Source organism: Dendrobates tinctorius, unplaced genomic scaffold (assembly GCF_039654945.1).
Source record: "Dendrobates tinctorius isolate UK_male_01 unplaced genomic scaffold, ASM3965494v1 ptg000058l, whole genome shotgun sequence".
Lineage (NCBI taxonomy): Eukaryota > Metazoa > Chordata > Amphibia > Anura > Dendrobatidae > Dendrobates > Dendrobates tinctorius.
Window position 1 is genome coordinate 6,629,999 of NW_027361726.1, and position 19,992 is coordinate 6,649,990.

Here is a 19,992-nt window from a genome sequence, read left to right on the forward strand (position 1 = left end):
AAGGAAAACTGATAGATGGGGTCTGCAACTATGCTGTTTTTTTAAATTATTTAATTAAATAATTTAAAAAAAATGGGGTGGGGTACCCCCATGTTTGACAACCAGCCTTGCTAAAGCAGACAACTGGGGGCTGGTATTCTCAAGCTGGGAAGGGGCCATGGATATAGCCCCCCTAGCCTAAAAATAGCAGCCCACAGCCACCCATAAAAGGCACATTTAATAGATGCACCAATTTTGGCGCTTTAGCCGGCTCTTCCCACTTGCCATGTAGCTGTGGCAAGTGGGGTAATATTTGTGGGATTGATGTCACCTTTGTATTATCCGGTGACATTAAGCCCATGGATTAGTAATGGAGAAGCATCTATAAGACACCTATCCATTACTAATCCTAAGGTTGTATGGTAAATAAAGACAGCCAGAATGAAGTATTTTATTTGAAATAAAAACAAAACACCCTTTTCCTTTTTTATTTAAAAATAACAAACACAGTTATACTCTCCTAAGGCCCATTCCATTGAATCCCTGGTCTCCCGTAATAAAGCAAAAATAAAAAACAATATCCCTCACCTGTCTGACATTCTGTCCCGCACCATAATCCATGTGTGGGGATTAATAGTTTTCAACCTGGATGGTGCCAAGATGCGATGAGCAGTGGTGACGTCATCAAGGTTACCGCCTGTCACTGAGGCTGTGTTTCCAGCTGGGCTGAACTGCGGTGACCTCAGTACTGTGAGAAAAAGTCTCACAGTGCAGAGGTGAGTTCATCGCAGTACACTGGGAGAATTTCACCATGGTGAATTTGAACTGCGGTGAACTCGCCTCCGCACCATGTGTTAGCTGTGATCTCACCGGAGGGAGGTCACCTCAGTTCATTGACCTGGCTGGGAACGCAGCCTCAGTGACCTGCGGTAACCTCGATGAGTAGCTCATTAATCAGTAGATCTCAGCTTGGACGATCGCATCTTGGCACCGATCAGGTTGAAAACTAGTAATCCCCAGACAGGGATTACAGCGTGGAACAGAAAGTCAGACAGGTGAAAAATGTTGTTTTTTATTTTGGTTTTATTGCAGGAGATGAGGGATTCAGTGAAATTAGACATTAGGTGAGGATAACTTTGTTATTTTTATATAGAAAAGGAAACTGTGTTTTGTTTTTATTTGAAATAAAATACTTTATTCTGGCTGTGTGTTTATTTACCATTTACCCATAGGATAGGTGTTTTTTTATAGATGTCTATCCATTATTAATCTGTGGGCTAGATGTCACCTGACAATACAAAGGTGACATCAATCCCACAAATATTACCCACTTGCCACCACTACAGGGCAAGTGGTAAGAGCCGGGCAAAGCGCCAGAATTGGCGCATCTAATAGATGTGCCTTTTCTGGGCGGCAGCGGGCTGCTATTGTTAGGCTGGGGTGGCCAACATCCTTGGCCCCTCATTAGCCTGAGAATATTAGCCTGTCTGCTTTAGCAAGACTTTGAGGGTTGCAGCCCCCAGCTGTCAGTTTTGCATTTGACAGTGGGACCTGCGGCTGTCTGACTGATTGTAATGATTTTACAGCCAATTAGAAGCAGTGTTGGCCATTCTGTCATTCATATGACAGCACAACAAACACCCAGTGGTCGGAAGGCTGAACCCGAACATTAACACGGACTTCCTGGTGAAGTCCGTGTTTGGTGTCCGGCCCGAACAGTAGGTATTCAGTACAGACGCCAAACTTTACTGTTTGGGTTTGCCCATCTCTAGAAGATAACTAATCATAAGGTAGTGATTGCCATCAACGTGAATACTTGTTAGGCTATTTTCACATTTGCGGACGAAGGGCTGCGGACTTCCTCCGTGAAGCCGCTCCTCCTCAGGATAGCTCCGCCTTTTCTGCATGCGGCTTCATGTGGCCTGCATACCGTATCTTTAACATTGGGTACATAGGCCGTGCCGCAGTATGCGGATGCTGCCACATGCGTCATTTTGACGGTGCGCGCACGCAAAAAAATCCAACACGATGCATTCTACGCTGGTCGCCGCACCGTCAAAACGACGCATGCGGTGGCATCCGCATACTGTGGCATCCGCATACTGTGGTACGGCTTGCGTACCCAATGTTAAAGATAGGGTACGCAGGCCGCATGAAGCCGCATGCAGAATTAGGCGGAGCTAACCGGAGGCGGCGTGGCTTCACGGAGGAAGTCCGCAGCCCTCCGTCCGCAAATGTGAAACTAGCCTTAATCCGGCACTTGGATAAACCAGATATTCAGATTTCAAGCACAGAACTGCAACACAATATGGAAGTTTAAAGCACCTGAAGCAGAAGAGTAGTGGAAATCAAAGTAAATTTGTCAACTGTTTTAATGTACTGTTACATATTTTCAATGGCCTGCTAATCTAATTATCAGGTCTTATTAATCAACTGATTACCAATAAAAAAAAACCCCTGCACTGGTTCGCTTCATAAGAAAAACTGATGAAAAGCAAAAAAAAAAACTGTGACAACAGCGCCACCTGCAGTTCAGACGACATTTATATTTGTACTTTTCTCCTAGGACTTTGTGCATACATTTTATTTTTGATATAATTTGTGAAATGTATATTTTGTCCATCACACCATTCACTTTTATACGTGTGGGTTACTCCTGTCCAATCTTAGTAGACAGATACAGAACAATTCTTGCCACTTGTAAGCAAGGGGTGTAATGAGGTGTCAACACAAAATAACTCCCCCTACCTACCCCATATCATTTCTAATAACGGTGTCTTCACATGTGGCAGGCAAACCTTCAGGTCATGCTCACACGTTCATTATTTAGTCAGTATTTTACATCAGTATTTCTAAGCCAAAATTAGGAGTGAGTGAAAAGTACATAAGTGGTGATGTGGCTTGTATGGTGTGTATATAATTTGTATTCACTGCACTTTTTTCATGTGTATGATGTACCCTATGCTTGCATGATGTCTGCACTGAACTTGCATAACTTGCGTGCTCTGCTTGCATGATGTCTGTGCTTTATTTGTGTGATGTGTCCATTGTGCTTGTGTGAGGCGTGCTGTGCTTGTGTGATGTGTCCACTGTGTTTGCATGACATGTACATTGAGCTTGCTTGACACGTGCATTGTGCTTCCATATCAAGTGTGATATGCTTAACTGACATGTGGATAGTGCTTGCATGATGAGTGCAAAGTGATTGATAGACGTGTGAGCTGTGCTGGCATGACATGCATAGTACTTCTGTATGTATCATGTGCACTGTGCGTGACTAATGTGTGCTGTGTCTGCCTGATGTGTGCTGTCCTTGAATGACATGTGCAAGGTACTACTGTGTCGTGCGTGATGTGTGTGCGCTCTGCTTGAATGACATGTGCATAGTACTTCTGTGTCGTGTGCACTGTGTGTGATGTGTGCGCGCGCTGTGTGTGTGCACTATGCTTTAATGACATGCGCATAGTTCTGTGTTGTGTGCACTGTGTGTGATGTGTGCGCTGTGTGAGCACGCTGTGTGAGCACGCTCTGTGTGTGATATGTGCGCTGTGCTTGAATGACGTGCATAGTACTTCTTTGTTGTGTGCAATGTGTGTGATGTGCACGCTGTGTGTGCTCTGTGTGCTCTGTGTGTGCTGTGCTTGAATGACATGTGCATAGTACTTCTGTGTTGTGTGATGTGTGTGCGCTGTGTGATGTGCACGCTGTGTGTGCTCTGTGTGCACTGTGTGTGCTGTGCTTGAATGACATGTGCATAGTACTTCTGTGTTGTGTGATGTGTGTGCGCTGTGTGATGTGCACGCTGTGTGTGCTCTGTGTGCACTGTGTGTGCTGTGCTTGAATGACATGTGCATAGTACTTCTGTGTTGTGTGATGTGTGTGCGCTGTGTGATGTGCACGCTGTGTGTGCTCTGTGTGCACTGTGTGTGCTGTGCTTGAATGACATGTGCATAGTACTTCTGTGTTGTGTGATGTGTGTGCGCTGTGTGCTCTGTGTGTGCGGTGCTTGAATGACATGTGCATAGTACTTCTGTGTTGTGTGTGCTCTGTGTGTGCTGTGCTTGAATGACATGTGCATAGTACTTCTGTGTCATGTGCACTGTGTGTGATATGTGTGATGTGTGTGCGCTGTGTGTGATATGTGTGCTGCGCTTTAATGACATGCGCATAGTTCTTCTGTGTTGTGTGCACTGTGTGTGTGATGTGTGCGCTGTGTGTGCTCTGCGCTTGAATGACATGTGCATAGTACTTCTATGTTGTGTGCAATGTGTGTGATGTGTGTGCTGTGCTTGAATGACATGTGCATAGTACTTCTATGCTGTGTGCTCTGTGTGTACGCTATGCTTGTATGACATGTGCGTAGTACTCCTGTGTGTGATGTGTGTGCTCTGTGTCTGCACTGTGTGTGATGTGTGTGCTGTGTGTGCGCTCTGCGTTTGAGTGACTTGTGCATTGTCCATCAGTCACGTGTGTGCTTTTTCTGATGCATGCACTGAGTCAACAGTGTGATGCAGCAGCAAAAAAGGCAAATGCAATTCTAGGATGTATTAACAGAAGCATACAGTCTAGATCACGTGAAGTCATTATTTCCCTCTACTCCTCTTTGGTCAGACCTCATCTGGAATATTGTGTCCAATTTTGGGCACCACATTTTAAAAAAGACATCAACAAACTGGAGCAAGTTCAGAAAAGAGCGACCAGAATGGTGACCGGTCTGCAAACCCTGTCTTATGAGGAAAGGTTGCAGGATTTGGGAATGTTTAGTTTGCAAAAGAGAAGACTGAGAGGAGACTTAATAGCTGTCTACAAATATCTAAAGGGCTGTCACATTGTAGAAGGATCAACTTTATTCTCATTTGCACAAGGAAAGACTAGAAGCAATGGGATGAAGCTGAATGGGAGGAGACACAGATTAGATATTAGAAAAAACTTTTTGACAGTTAGAGTGATCAATGAGTGGAACAGGCTGCCACGAGAAGTGGTGAGTTCTCCTTCAATGGAAGTCTTCAAACAGAGGCTGGACAGACATCTAACTGGGATGATTTAGCGAATCCTGCTTTGAGCAGGGGGTTGGACCAGATGGCCCAGGAGGTCCCTTCCAACTCTACGATTCTATGATTCTATGATTCTATGATTCTCCTCTGTATACTACACGTTTTTATTGTGTGCCATCTGAAGGGAACAAAACACAACTCTTGAAAAGCAGCTTTTTGCTTTCAGTGTCCGCTCTGGATCCAGGGGTGTGGACATCCAAGACAAATATAGCAAATGGAATCAAATTGCAAAAAATGCAGCTTTGGTTGTGAATAGAGAAAAGTCACTTCATGTAACCGGAGCAGTGCACTGTACAGTAACAGAAATGTAACACGTGTATATTTCCCACAGATATCCATTCATGCGCTGCAGTTCCCTGTTCCAGTAACTCAACCTGCATCGAAACGGGTGACGGTGGATATATCTGCCTATGTGCTCCAGGATTTACAGGGAAAAACTGCTTGGTTAAAAGGGGACCCTGCAATACAATTGGGTAAGTGATCACCTTTAGGCCGGAGTTACACTACATCGAGATACGGCCGAGTTTCGCAGGTTAAAACCAAGCTCTGGCACCGGCACTCCGGAGCGGAGCGTGCAGCTCCATGTATTGCTGTGCGGCTGCACGCTCCGCTCCGGAGTGCCGGCGCCAGAGCTTGGTTTTAACCTGTGAGACTCAGCCGTATCTCGCTGTGTGTGATCCCGGCCTTAAATTAAAATCTGCAACTGCAAGGGTTAACTCCACCAAACCGCAGCCAGATATGTTTGCAGTGAGCTGTGCTTATACATGACCTGCAGCAGGGCCGGTTTATATCTGCCAGACAGTAGGTGCTATGATGAAGCCAAATATTAATAGACTGCAGTCTCATTAGGGGAATCGCACTGATTACAAGGGAAACCTAAAGGCAAGTGTTTAGTTCTCCTGCAGCGCCTCCAGAGGGGAAATGGAGCAGTACAAGGGGCCGTATACGTATTTCACAGAGGTAGAATGTGGCAGCAGTTATAGCAGTGATGTAGCAATAATAATCACAAGTGTAAATATTATTTCTATCCTAGAGGAAGCAGTACAGTATGCTGGGCAATAAGGACTTCATACAGTTATAGAGGTCCTATATGGGGAGTCATCGTCACAGCAAGCATTTGGGAGGTCATTGCTGATGCGACCAGGCATACATTCAGGTTATCATTAACACTTTCAAAGAAAAAATAAAAGTTTTCAGAAATCGATCCACTGACACGTGAGATGTTTGACACCTTGAGATTCTAGTGCATTAGAAGAAGAACATGCAGAAACTGCCACCAGCAACCACCCGCTGCCTTCACTGCCGGGATTATAGTGTTTGCCAGGTTCATGAATCTCCAGGACGTGGCCTTAGGCTGGAGTCACACTAACCTGCGCAAAATACGGTCAGTATTTTACATGCGTAATACGGATGACAGACCCCTAAACAGTGCTCCGTATGTCATCCGTAATCAAGGTGTGGTCGTGTATTTTGCGCATGTCAGCATCCGTATGTAATCCGTATGTAATCCGTATGGCGAGATTTTCTCGCAGGCTTGCAAAATGGACATATAATGGAGCCCTATGACAGTTTTAATAAAGAAATGAAAGAATAGATATAGACACATAGAATGCATATATATATATATATTTATATATATATGTATTCTATGTGTCTATATCTATTCTTTCATTTCTTTATTAAAACAGTCAGTGTGAGTTTACTGTATAGCGCACTGAATTGCCGGCTTTGCTAAAAGACACCGGGTGCGTATTTCTCGCAGGTCACATGTGTGCTCCGTGTGTAATCCGTATTTTTTGCGCACCCATAGACTTGCATTGGCGTACTACGGCCGTAGTACGCTGACAATCGCAGCATGCTGCGAGTGGCACGGAGCGTAGGATACTGAGGAGAAATATACGCCTGGTGCGAGGGACCCCATAGAGAATCATTGGTCCTTGTCTAATGCGTGCTTTTTGCGCCTCTCACGCACCCGTATTCCTCGCCAGTGTGACTCCGGCCTTTATGTTCTACATGCGGGAGGATATGTTCATATCATCAATATAAAAATCCAACCAGCTGTCTCCTGATCTAGGGACGACGGTTGTGCTTGTCTCATTAGCTGTTCAGACATTTGCAATTCAGATCCAATTAAAATGTCTACCGTCCTTCTAAATAGCTAAAAATATCCCTGACTGATCTCTGAGCCAGAGGCGCGCACAGGGAAACTGGAGGTGATTTATATAAGAGAAACATTATCAGGGCTCTTCTTTACCTGCAGAACCATGGGTAAACATTTCTAAATTATTCATATATATGTTTATGTCCATAAAGGCAGTATAGTACTTATATTCTTGTACATAGGGGCAGTATTATAGTAGTTATATTCTTGTACATAGGGGCAGTATTATAGCAGGTATATTCTGGTATATAGGAGCAGTATTATAGTAGTTATATTCTTGTACATAGGGGCAGTATTATAGCAGGTATATTCTGGTATATAGGAGCAGTATTATAGTAGTTATATTCTTGTACATAGGAGCAGTATTATAGTAGTTATATTCTTGTACATAGGAGGCAGTATTATAGTAGTTATATTCTTGTACATAGGAGCAGTATTATAGTACTTATATTCCTGTTCATAGGGTGCAGTATTATAGTAGTTATATTCTTGTACTTAGGAGGCAGTATTGGAGTGCCGCCAGGGCCATGGGGACACTCGGTACCGGGCTGATTCTTAAGGGGATGTGTCACGGCAGCAGAGACCCTGTCTGTGGCCCTGGGTGTCCAATGAAAAATGATGATTAACCCCTTCACCCCCAAGGGTGGTTTGCACGTTCATGACCGGGCCAATTTTTACTATTCTCACCACTGTCCCTTTATGATGTAATAACTCTGAAACGCTTCTGTGGATCCCGGTGATTCTGACATTGTTTTCTCATGACATATTGTACTTCATGATAGTGGTAAAATTTCATTCCTATAACATACATTTATTTGTGAAAAAAATGGAAATTTGGCGAAAATTTTGAAAATTTCGCAATTTTCCAACTTTGAATTTTTATGCCCTTAAATCACAGAGATACGGCACACAATAAACTTAATAAGTAACATTTCCCACATGTTTACTTTACATCAGCACAATTTTGGAACCCCAATTTTTTTTTGTTAGGAAGTTATAAGGGTTAAAAGTTGACCAGCGATTTCTCATTTTTACAACACCATTTTATTTTTACGGACCATATCACATTTGAAGCCACTTTGACGGGTCTATATGATAGAAAATACCCAAAAGTGACACCATTCTAAAAGCTGCACCCCTCAAGGTGCTCAAAACCACATTCAAGAAGTTTAATAACCCTTCAGGTGCTTCACAGGAATTTTTTGAATATTTAAAAAAAAAAAATGAACATTTAACTTTTTTTCACAAAAAAAAATAATTCAGGTTCAATTTTTTTTATTTTACCAAGGGTAAAAGCAGAAATTGGACTGGAAAAGTTATTGTGCAATTTGTCCTGAGTACGCTGATACCTGATATGTGGGGGTGAACCACTGTTTCGGCGCATGGCAGAGCTCAGAAGGGAAGGAGTGCCGTTTGACTTTTTCAACGCAGAATTGGCTGGAATTCTGATCGGACGCCATGTCACATTTGGAGAGCCCCTAATGTACCTAAACAGTGGAAACCCCACACAAGTGACCCCATTTTGGAAACTAGATCCCCCCCCAAGGAACTTATCTAGATGTTTGGTGAGAACTTTGAACCCCCAAGGGCTTCACAGAAGTTTATAACGTACAGCGGTACAATTATAAAATCATATTTTTTCCACAAAAATGATCTTTTCACCCTCAATTCCTACTTTCCCAAGGGTAACAGGACCCTAAAACTTATTGTGCAATTTGTCCTGAGTAGGCTGATACCCCATATGTGGGGGTAAACCACTATTTGCGCGCATGGCAGAGCTCGGAAGGGAAGCAGCGCCATTTGACTTTTTTGGCTGGAATTGAGATCGGACTCCATGTCACGTTTGGAAAGCCCCTGATGTACCAAAACAGTGGAAACCCCCCACAAATGACACCATTTTGGAAACTAGACCCCCTAAGGAACTTATCTAGATGTATGGTGAGCACTTTGAACTCCCCCAGTGCTTCACAGAAGTTTATAACGCCGTGAAAATAAAAAAATTGTATTTTTTCCACAAACATGATCATTTAGTCCCCAATTTTTTTATTTTCCCAAGGGTACCAGAAGAAAATGGACTCCAAAAGTTGTTGTCCAATTTGTCCTGAGTACACTGATACCCCATGTGTGGGAGAAAACTACTGTATGGGAACATGTCGGGGCTCGGAAGGGAAGTAGTGATGTTTTGGAATGCAGACTTTGATGGAATGGTCTGCGGGTGTCATGCTGCCTTTGGAGAGCCCCTGATGAACCTAAACAGTGGAAACCCCCCACAAATGACACCATTTTGGAAACTAGACCCCCTAAGGAACTTATCTAGATGTGTGGTGAGCACTTTGAACCCCCAAGGGCTTCACAGAAGTTTATAACGCTCGGGCGTGAAAATAAAAAAATCATATTTTTTTCCCACAAAAATCATATTTTTGCCCCCAATTTTTTATTTTCCTAAGGGCAACAGGAGAAATAGGACCCCAAAAGTTGTTTTGCAATTTGTCCTGAGTAGGCTGATACCCCATATGTGGGGGTAAAACACTGTTTGGGCGCATGGCAGAGCTTGGAAGGGAAGGAGCACCATTTGACTTTTTCAACGCAGAATTGGCTGCAAGTGAGATCAGACGCCATGTTGCATTTGGAGAGCACCTGATGTGCCCAAACAGTGGAAACCCCCAATTATAACTCCAACCCTAACCCCAACACAACCCTAACCCTAATTTCAGCCCTAACCCTAGCCCTAGCCCTAACCCTAGCCCTAACTGTAGCCTTAGCCCTAACCCTAATGGGAAAATGGAAATAAATACATTTTTTTTATTTTATTATTTCTCCCTAACTAAGGGGGTGATAATGGGGGGTTTGATTTACTATTTATGGCGGTTTTTATGTTTGGCAGCTGTCATACGCTAAAAGACGCTTTTTATTGTAAAAATAGTTTTTGCATCACCACATATTGAGAGCTATAATTTTTCCGTATTTTGACATGAATTTCTTTTGGGGGTGCGTTTACACCGTTCTGCGTGCGGTAAAATTGATAAAGCGGTTTAATTTCTCGGGTCAGTACGGTTACAGCGATACCTCATTCATGTCTTTTTTGGCGCTTTTATGCAATAAAAACAATTTTATATAAAAAATAATTATTTTTGCATCGCTTTATTCTGCGAGCTATAACTTTTTTATTTTTTCTCTGATGATGCTGTGTCATGGCTCGTTTTTTGCGGGACAAGATGACGTTTTCAGCGGTATCATGGATATTTATATGCGTCTTTTTGATCGCGCGTTATTACACTTTTTGTTTGGCGGTATGATAATAAATCATTATTTTTTGCTTCGTTTTTTATTTTTATTTTTTAAGGGGTTCGCTAAAGGGGTTAACTAATGGCATAGTTTTATAGGGCAGGTTGTTATGGATGCGGCAATACCAAATATGTGTACTTTTATTGTTTTTTTTTATTTCCATTAATTTATTAGGGAATATATATTTTTTTTTTTTATTTAGCGATTTTTTAAAAATTATTTTTACACTTTTTTTTTACTTTATTAGGTTGTCCCAGGGGGGACATCACTGTCCTGTGACAGATCGCTGATCTGTCACATCACAGATCACTCAGGCACAGACACTGCACAGGCTTCCTCATGCCTGCGCTTTGCAGGCACTGAGGAAGCCAACTCCCTGCAGGCCCCCGAAGGTCCCCGTCGCCATCTTAGATCCGGGGACCTGCAGGGAAAGAGCCCCTGCAGCAGCGCTGCACATTGCGCTGCTGTGGGGGGCTCAGGGAAGCACGGAGGGAGCCCCCTCCCTGCCGATGCTTCCCTTTAACCCCCGGTACACAGCAATCGTGTTTTATCGCGCTAGACGTACTATCCCGTCCATTGGCACAGGGGCCGGGGTCCCATGGACGGGATAGTACGTCTGATGTCAGAAAGGGGTTAAAGGGGAAATAAAGTTTATAAGAGATGGTTCGTGACAACACCTGTGGTACTCGGCAATAAAGGTGATAGCCGACTCTGATTAAAAGGACCGCTGGGGCTGATGGTGATGCAGCAGAGTTGGTACAGCTCTCCACAGGTAAAGCTTAGTCCCAGGGCAATTATATTGTTAAACATGGTGATGATGGATGTAGTGCAGGGACTGTTGTACCCGTCAGCCACGGACTCCGACGTCTGGCGCTATATTCTGGGGTGAGCTTGGTCACAGCTCCACTCCCCAGGTTCTCTTTCACTTGTCCTCTCTTCTCTCTTCACTCAGACTCTGCCTTTCAGTCCCAGACAATGACTGACTGACCCCGCCTCCAGGCCAGAACTCATAGAGAAGCTCCCCTGAAACCAGATTTAGAGCTCCCCCTTCTGGTCTGGAGTCAGGAAAAGTGTTAGATGTAAGTGTTATCTGGTCAGGGAACCACTCCTTACTTCCAGCCATGTCATCACCCCCTGTGAGGAAGGCAATGCCACTGTGGCAACCGGACTCCTGGGGTGCCACAGTATTATAGTAGTTATATTCCTGTACATGAAAGCAGTATTATAGGGTGCAGGATTATAGTAGTTATATTCTTGTACATAGGGTGCAATATTATAGTAGTTATATTCTTGTACATAGTACAAGTATTATAATAATTATATTCTTGTACATAGGGGAAGTATTATACAGTTGTGGCCAAAAGTATTGACACCCCTGCAATTCTGTCAGATAATACTCAGTTTCTTCCTGAAAATGATTGCAAACACAAATTCTTTGGTATTATTATCTTCATTTAATTTGTCTTAAATGAAAAAACACAAAAAGAATTGTCCTAAAGCCAAATTGGATATAATTCCACACCAAACATAAAAAAGAGGGTGGACAAAAGTATTGGCACTGTTCGAAAAATCATGTGATGCTTCTCTAATTTGTGTAATTAACAGCACCTGTAACTTACCTGTGGCACCTAACAGGTGTTGGCAATAACTAAATCACACTTGCAGCCAGTTGACATGGATTAAAGTTGACTCAACCTCTGTCCTGTGTCCTTGTGTGTACCACATTGAGCATGGAGAAAAGAAAGAAGACCAAAGAACTGTCTGAGGACTTGAGAAACCAAATTGTGAGGAAGCATGAGCAATCTCAAAGCTACAAGTCCATCTCCAAAGACCTGAATGTTCCTGTGTCTACCGTGCGCAGTGTCATCAAGAAGTTTAAAGCCCAGGGCACTGTGGCTGACCTCCCTAGATGTGGACGGAAAAGAAAAATTGACAAGAGATTTCAACGCAAGATTGTGCGGATGTTGGATAAAGAACCTCGACTAACATCCAAACAAGTTCAAGCTGCCCTGCAGTCCGAGGGTACAACAGTTTCAACCCGTACTATCCGTCGGCTTCTGAATGAAAAGGGACTGTGTGGTAGAAGACCCAGGAAGACCCCACTTCTTACTCCGAGACATAAAAAAGCCAGGCTGGAGTTTGCCAAAACTTACCTGAAAAAGCCTAAAACGTTTTGGAAAAATGTTCTCTGGTCAGATGAGACAAAAGTAGAGCTTTTTGGGGAAAGGCATCAACATTGAGTTTACAGGAGAAAAAAATAGGCATTCAAAGAAAAGACCACAGTCCCTACAGTCAAACATGGTGGAGGTTCCCTGATGTTTTGGGGTTGCTTTGCTGCCTCTGGCACTGGACTGCTTGACCGTGTGCATGGCATTATGAAGTCAGAAGACTACCAACAAATTTTGCAGCATAATGTAGGGCCCAGTGTGAGAAAGCTGGGTCTCCCTCAGAGGTCATGGGTCTTCCAGCAGGACAATGACCCAAAACACACTTCAAAAAGCACTAGAAAATGGTTTGAGAGAAAGCACTGGAGACTTCTAAGGTGGCCAGCAATGAGTCCAGACCTAAGTCCCATAGAACACCTGTGGAGAGATCTAAAGATGGCAGTTTGGAGAAGGCACCCTTCAAATATCAGGGACCTGGAGCAGTTTGCCAAAGAAGAATGGTCTAAAATTCCAGCAGAGCATTGTAAGAAACTCATTGATGGTTACTGGAAGCGGTTGATCGCAGTTATTTTGGCTAAAGGTTGTGTAACTAAGTATTAGGCTGAGGGTGCCAATACTTTTGTCTGGCCCATTTTTGGAGTTTTGTGTGAAATGATCAATGTTTTGCTTTTTGCTTCATTCTCTTTTGTGTTTTTTCATTTAAGACAAATTAAATGAAGATAATAATACCAAAGAATTTGTGTTTGCAATCATTTTCAGGAAGAACTGAGTATTATCTGACAGAATTGCAGGGGTGTCAATACTTTTGGCCACAACTATAGTAGTTATATTCTTGTACATAGGGGCAGTATTATAGTATTTATATTCTTGTACATAGGGGCAGTATTAAAGTAGTTATATTCTTGTACATAGGGGCAGTATTATAGTAGTTATATTCTTGTACATAGGAGGCAGTATTATAGTAGTTATATTCTTGTACATAGGGGGCAGTGTTATAGTAGTTATATTCTTATACACAGGAGCAGTATTATAGTAGTTATATTCTTGTACATAGGGGGCAGTATTATAGTAGTTTTATTCTTGTACAAGGGGGCAATATTATAGTAGTTTTATTCTTGTACAAAGGGGCAGTATTATAGTAGTTATATTCTTGTACATAGGAGGCAGTATTATAGTAGTTATATTCTTGTACATAGGAGGCAGTATTATAGTAGTTATATTCTTGTACATAGTGGCAGTATTATAGTAGCTATATTCTTATACACAGGAGCAGTATTATAGTAGTTATATTCTTGTACATTGGATGTCGTATTATAGTAGCTATAATATTGTACATAGGGGGCAGTATTATAGTAGTTATATTCTTGTACATAGGAGCAGTATTATAGTAGTTATATTCTTGTACATAGGAGCAATATTATAGTAGTTATATTCTTGTACATTGGATGTCGTATTATAGTAGCTATAATATTGTACATAGGGGCAGTATTATAGTAGTTATATTCTTGTACATAGGAGCAGTATTATAGTAGTTATATTCTTGTACGTAGTAGCAGTATTATAGTAGTTATATTCTTGTACATAGGGGCAGTATTATATTAGTTATATTCTTGTACATAGGAGGCAGTATTATAGTAGCTATATTCTTGTACATAGGGGGCAGTATTATAGTAGTTTTATTCTTGTACATAGGGACAGTATTCTATTATTATATTCTTGGACATAGGAGCAGTATTATAGTAGTTATAATTTTGGACATAGGAGCAGTATTATACTAGTAATATTCTTGAACATAGGAGCAGTATTATAGTCAGGGGTGTAATGATCGCAGTGGCAGAGGGTACAAACAAGTCCGTGCATGAAGGCATGAAGGTGGCCCATTCATGCCAGTGCCTTTTCAGCTGAATGTGGGTCCGAGAATGCAAATTCAGCTGGTATGTATTATGCAATTCACGATGGCCGATCAGAGGCCTGCAGCTGATGTTGGTGTGCCAGTCACAGGCGACGCATAGCAGTGACGTCATGCATTGCCCATAGCAGGCAAGCTTAAGTCAGCTACCGGCTCCTGCGTGTCTGACCTGCATTGCCATGTAAACAACTTACGAGGGTTGATCCTACTGACAGATTCCCTTTAATATATCTTATCCTTTTGTGAAACATTAAGTTATTCTTGCTTCTCATTGATTTTGTATTCATGTCATTTATTGTTTGGGGGCTTTTTAGAGATCGTAGGAATTAAAGAGTTTTGTGAACTATCTAAATGAACATGAGTTTAATATAGGTTTTACAAGTAAAATTGAAGGCAGTTGAATAGTTTTCCTAGATTTGGAGGGTGAAGTAGTGGAGGGCACTATTCACACAAACTGTTATGACAAGCCTGCTGTGACTGATTTGCCAATGCCTTATGATAGTCGTCATCCTTACCATATTAAGGAATCTTTGCCCTGGGGTAGTTTGTAGGACTATGCCACTTTACCAGTAGTAATGCGTCTTTTGTGGTGCAACCCCACGATTTGAACATCACATTACACAAACAGAGCTACCCGACTAATATCAACCAGAGAGGATGTGAAAGAGCTTATTAGAGTGATCGTTCGTCTTTGTTGCAGTGTAAAAAGAAGGAAAAAGGCAAGAGATTTGTTGCGTTTCTCCAACACAATTCTATGAGTATCATAATTAAGTCCATTATTAGAAAATATTGTTACATGATTGATAGGGAGCCTTTGTTATCTGAAGTCACTATTAGGAAGGAAATAATTTCATGCAGGCTGAGAAGAAATATAAAGGATGTGCTAGTTAAAGGCACAATATCACAGAATTCGCATAATGCAAACTGGCTCAAGGACACGCTACCGAGAGGTAATTGTAAATGTAGACACCAAATACACGGATTGAGCAGTACTGAATGAGTCTGGGTAGTTATATATTTAGTGCTATTCATTTCCTTACCTGTTAGACCAAGTTGGATATGTATGCAATTATATCTGAATGTCGCCGCTTCTACATTGGCAACACAATTAGTCTGCTATACTAATCTTTTATTGAACATGTCATTACTTTACAATGAGAAGAATGTTCTCCCATACTCATTGAACAAGTAGTGCAGCAGGTATGAGGCCACACATCATGGCCGGACGAAGTGTGATCATACATTACAGCTGTTTCCTGTGTCTCTGCGGATGAACCCAAGACCATGCATGATACATCAAAAATAATATTGGATCTATCAGTGCCAAGTGCCACTATCTACTTTCGTCTTGGACAGAATTGATTATGTATTTTTAAAAGTTGAGCATTATTAATTAACCCTTATGTGATTGTATATGTTTCTATAGGTCTCCTTGCAAGAATGGAGGGACTTGCATAGATCACAATGGCTTTGCTTCCCAAGCTTCGTGTCAGTGCCCTCCAGGTTTTGAAGGCAATAAATGTGAAATAAAGAAAGATGGCTGCAAACCAAACCCTTGTGCAAATGGTGGGAATTGCACTGATGTTGATACAGGATTTCAGTGCAAATGTCCTGTGGGATTCACTGGTCAATCTTGCAAGGAAGTCCAGTTATTGTGTAGTAGTAATCCCTGTGCCCATGGTGGGACCTGTCATAAGAAGATTGGAGGATTTCAGTGCACCTGTCCCCCTGAGTACAGAGGAGCTACGTGTGATGTCTTGAATACCAATAAGAAGGCCCATACTGTAGTCAAACATGTTCATTTTCAGCCCCATCACAAGATATTCCCCCACCAACGACATGAAGTCTTAAAGATCACGATGAAGGAGACCGTCCACAATATGGACCCGTTCCTTAGCAGAAGTCAGATCATTTGTTTCATTGTCCTTGGTCTTCTCACTTGCCTCATTGTCCTCATCACAACGGGAATTGTTTTCTTTTCAAAGTGTGAGACCTGGTTAGCAAACGCCAAGTACAGCCATCTTATCCAGAAGAAAAAGGATTTCTACATGAAAGCTGATAGAGATGATGGCAATGACGTTAAGATTATTTTTCCTGAAACAGTTAAAATTGCTAACTATAACAGGAATTACACCACTATTTAATACAATGGGGCACAAGGCTTTGAGCAGGGGGTTGGACCATATGACCCAGGCGGTAACTTCCAACTCTACCATTCTTTGATTCTATTATTCTTTGATTCTATAAGGACGGGCAAAACTTTAGGCCAACGGTCAAGTGAGTCATCACAACCTTTTCTTTTCCAGATTCCTTGGCATACTTTCTGAGAACTGTAGACCACCCAAGAAGAGAACATTTGTGCAACGTGAACCCTGGTTAGATCAAGGACAAAGTCTAAAGTCCAGTCAAAATCTGAAAATGTGATCTTACAGTGGTAAACTTTATTTATTACAACCCTCCCCGTTCAAAATATCATTGTCACAGCGTTCCTGAAGGCTTGGATATGGAAAATGAGTTGTCCCACTGGGGACAAGGTTGTTACTTGTGAATTATTTTATGAAAACATCATCATGAATAGACCATCAAAGTGTGATTGGTCCCCCAAGAGCCACACAAATGGCCCCATTAGTGGTTCTTAAGGAATGGTGGTACGTCATTACATGTGGCTGTGTAGCTCATCCTCATTCTGACAAGCTGTGGTACTTTGTGATTGTTAATGGTGCAAGCAGATCATTTTGATGGTTTATTTATCATCCACATGTGTTCCTAGGAAAAAGGATTTTCTTGAATCTGTAGGACAGATGTTTTGATGGCATGAAAAGGAAATAAGTATGACCACTACTGTGTGGACCCTGAAAATCAATAGCCCATATAGTTTATCAGTTTTGTGGACTCCTGTGAGTATTAAATAGTTTAAATGGTATACTGAAGATGACATTGATGATTTTAGACTTGTCAGAAACATGTTAAATCAACTATTAAAGGGTTATTACTAAAAAACAAGTTATCTCCTGTCCATAGGACAGAGAATAACTTGCAGCGATCAGGACTCTGGAACTCCAACAACAGGATTCGGCAGCCCCATGCTGAATGGACAGTGCTCGGCTTTCTCCGGCAGTCCTATAGACAATGGAGTGAAGGGGGAGCATGAGCGTGTCCACTCCAATCAAGATGTGGTTCCAGATCTTGAGATCCTTCGGAGTTCGACCACCATGGACAGGAGATAACTTTTTTTTTTTAAAGAAAATTTTTATAAATATTTTTTAGTTTACAAAAACACATAATGTATACAGCACATATGTTTATCTTTTTTATCTGCTTGTTGTAACTTTCTATCACCTACAAGACTTTACATTTTCTCACATCTGACTCAACTACTTTGTGCATTTCCTTTGCTCAATGACAAGGGTCATTTTGTAACTGAGGTCCAGTCTGAGCCTGATTGTAACTGGTCTTCTAATAGAAGTGATCATCATTATTACAGCCTATGATGGTTGGAGTTTTCCTTTAGCTACAGGAACTGATTTTACAAAATTCTTATATTCCAAAACAGCAGGAAAAAAGTGCAAAGGTGGATTAAAAAATGTGCATAATTTAACAAGTTGTGAATAATGGTTTCCTTGAATTGAAATTGAATCAGTTAAATATATCGTGATATGGCTGCCAACACGACTAGTTGACCAAAATTTATACTGGTCCTCATTCATTCTCTATTAAGGGATTGTACCAAGTTTGGAAATGATCCCTTGTCTGTAGAATAGGGAATAACTTCCCGATCACTGAAGGTTCAACTGCTAGGGTTCCCAATTATCCTGAAGAGCCCGAGTGATTGAGGTGGTGGTCAATCATGCACACTGCCGTTTTTTTATTCAATCCTAATGGGAGTGCTGAAGATCAGCCAAATAATGCGCTTGGCTGTCCGGAGACCCCATTAAGAAAAATTGGAAAAGAGGTGTGTATAAAGTACCAATGCTCCATGCACACAGGCCCCTGTTCTCGGGAAAGTGGGATGAAGTGGAAGCTTTTTAGTTGCGGACAGATCCCCAGCAATCGAGAAGTTATCTCCTATTCTATGAATGTGAAGGTCCTGACAACTACATCTCCACCAATTAGACCCCTTTGTCATACACTGGTGACATGTTTATTTAGAAATGCCACCCTTAACTATGATAAACCATGGTAATTCCTAAAATTCTTTGTCATACATAGAAAAAAATTCAGCTTTTCGGAGAATGACCATGTGACTCAATAGCTATTTTCCCCTTTCTGTAATTACTGATTGGTGGAGCCTCACACAGGTTCATGTCACCTTTCGGAAGGGAACTCCAGTTGTCCTTTGTCTCATGGTCCCAGGTACATAGGGGGTTGCCTGCACAGAATTTAAGCCCTTGCTACATACAGGGGGGAAAAAGTATTTAGTCAGCCACCAATTGTGCAAGTACTCCCACTTAAAAAGATGAGAGAGGCCTGTAATTGACGTCATAGGTAGACCACAACTATGAGAGTCAAAATGAGACAACAGTTCCAGAAAATCACCTTGTCTGATTTGGCAAGATTTATTTTGCAAATTATGATGGAAAATAAGTATTTGGTCACCTAAAAACAAGCAAGATTTCTGGCTCTCGCAGACCTGTAACTTTTTCTTTAAGAGGCTCCTCTGTTCTCCACTCATTACTTGTAGTAATCACACCTGTTTGAACTTGTTATCAGTATAAAAGACACCTGTCCACAACCTAAAACAGTCACACTCCAAGCTCCACTATAGTGAAGACCAAAGAGCTGTCGAAGGACACCAGAAACAAAATTGTAGCCTTGCACCAGGCTGGGAAGATTGAATCTGCAATAGGCAAGCAGCTTGGTGTGAAGAAATCAACTGTGGGAGCAATAATAAGAAAATGGAAGACATGCAAGACTACTGATAATCTTCCTCAATCTGGGGCCTGAACGCAAGAGCTTACCCCGTGGGGTCAAAATGATCACAAGAACAGTGAGGAAAAATCCCAGAACCACACGGGGGGACCTAGTGAATGACCTGCATAGAGCTGGGACCACCGAAACAAAGGCTACCATCAGTAACACACTACGCCACCAGGGACTCAGATCCTGCAGTGCCAGACATGTCCCCCTGCTTAAGCCAGTACATGTCCGGGCCCGTCTGAAGTTTGCTAGAGAGCATTTGGATTATCCAGAAGAGTATTGGTAGAATGTCATATGGTCTGATGAAACCAAAATAGGTCTGTGTGGTAGAAACAAAACTCATAATGTTTCGAGGAAACAGAATGCTGAGTTGCATCCAAAGAACAGCATACCTACTGTGAAGTATGGGGGTGGCAACATCATGCTTTGGAGCTGTTTCTGCAAAGGGACCAGGACGACTGATCCATGTACATGAAAGAATGAATGTGGCCATGTATCGTGAGATTTTCAGTGCAAACCTCC

At 42.0% G+C, this 19,992-nt stretch overlaps 1 protein-coding gene across 1 annotated transcript in view; it reads left to right on the top strand.

The window, feature by feature from the left end:
* DLK1 (delta like non-canonical Notch ligand 1) overlaps positions 1 to 19,784 on the top strand; it is a 46,620-nt gene extending 26,836 nt beyond the window's left edge. The window contains exons 6-7 of the mRNA XM_073577989.1: positions 5,365 to 5,506; positions 15,980 to 19,784. Coding sequence (XP_073434090.1) covers positions 5,365 to 5,506; positions 15,980 to 16,697 — 860 coding nt within the window. The 3' untranslated portion in view covers positions 16,698 to 19,784. The remainder of the gene's footprint in view (positions 1 to 5,364; positions 5,507 to 15,979) is intronic.
* Positions 19,785 to 19,992: the final 208 nt, after the last annotated feature.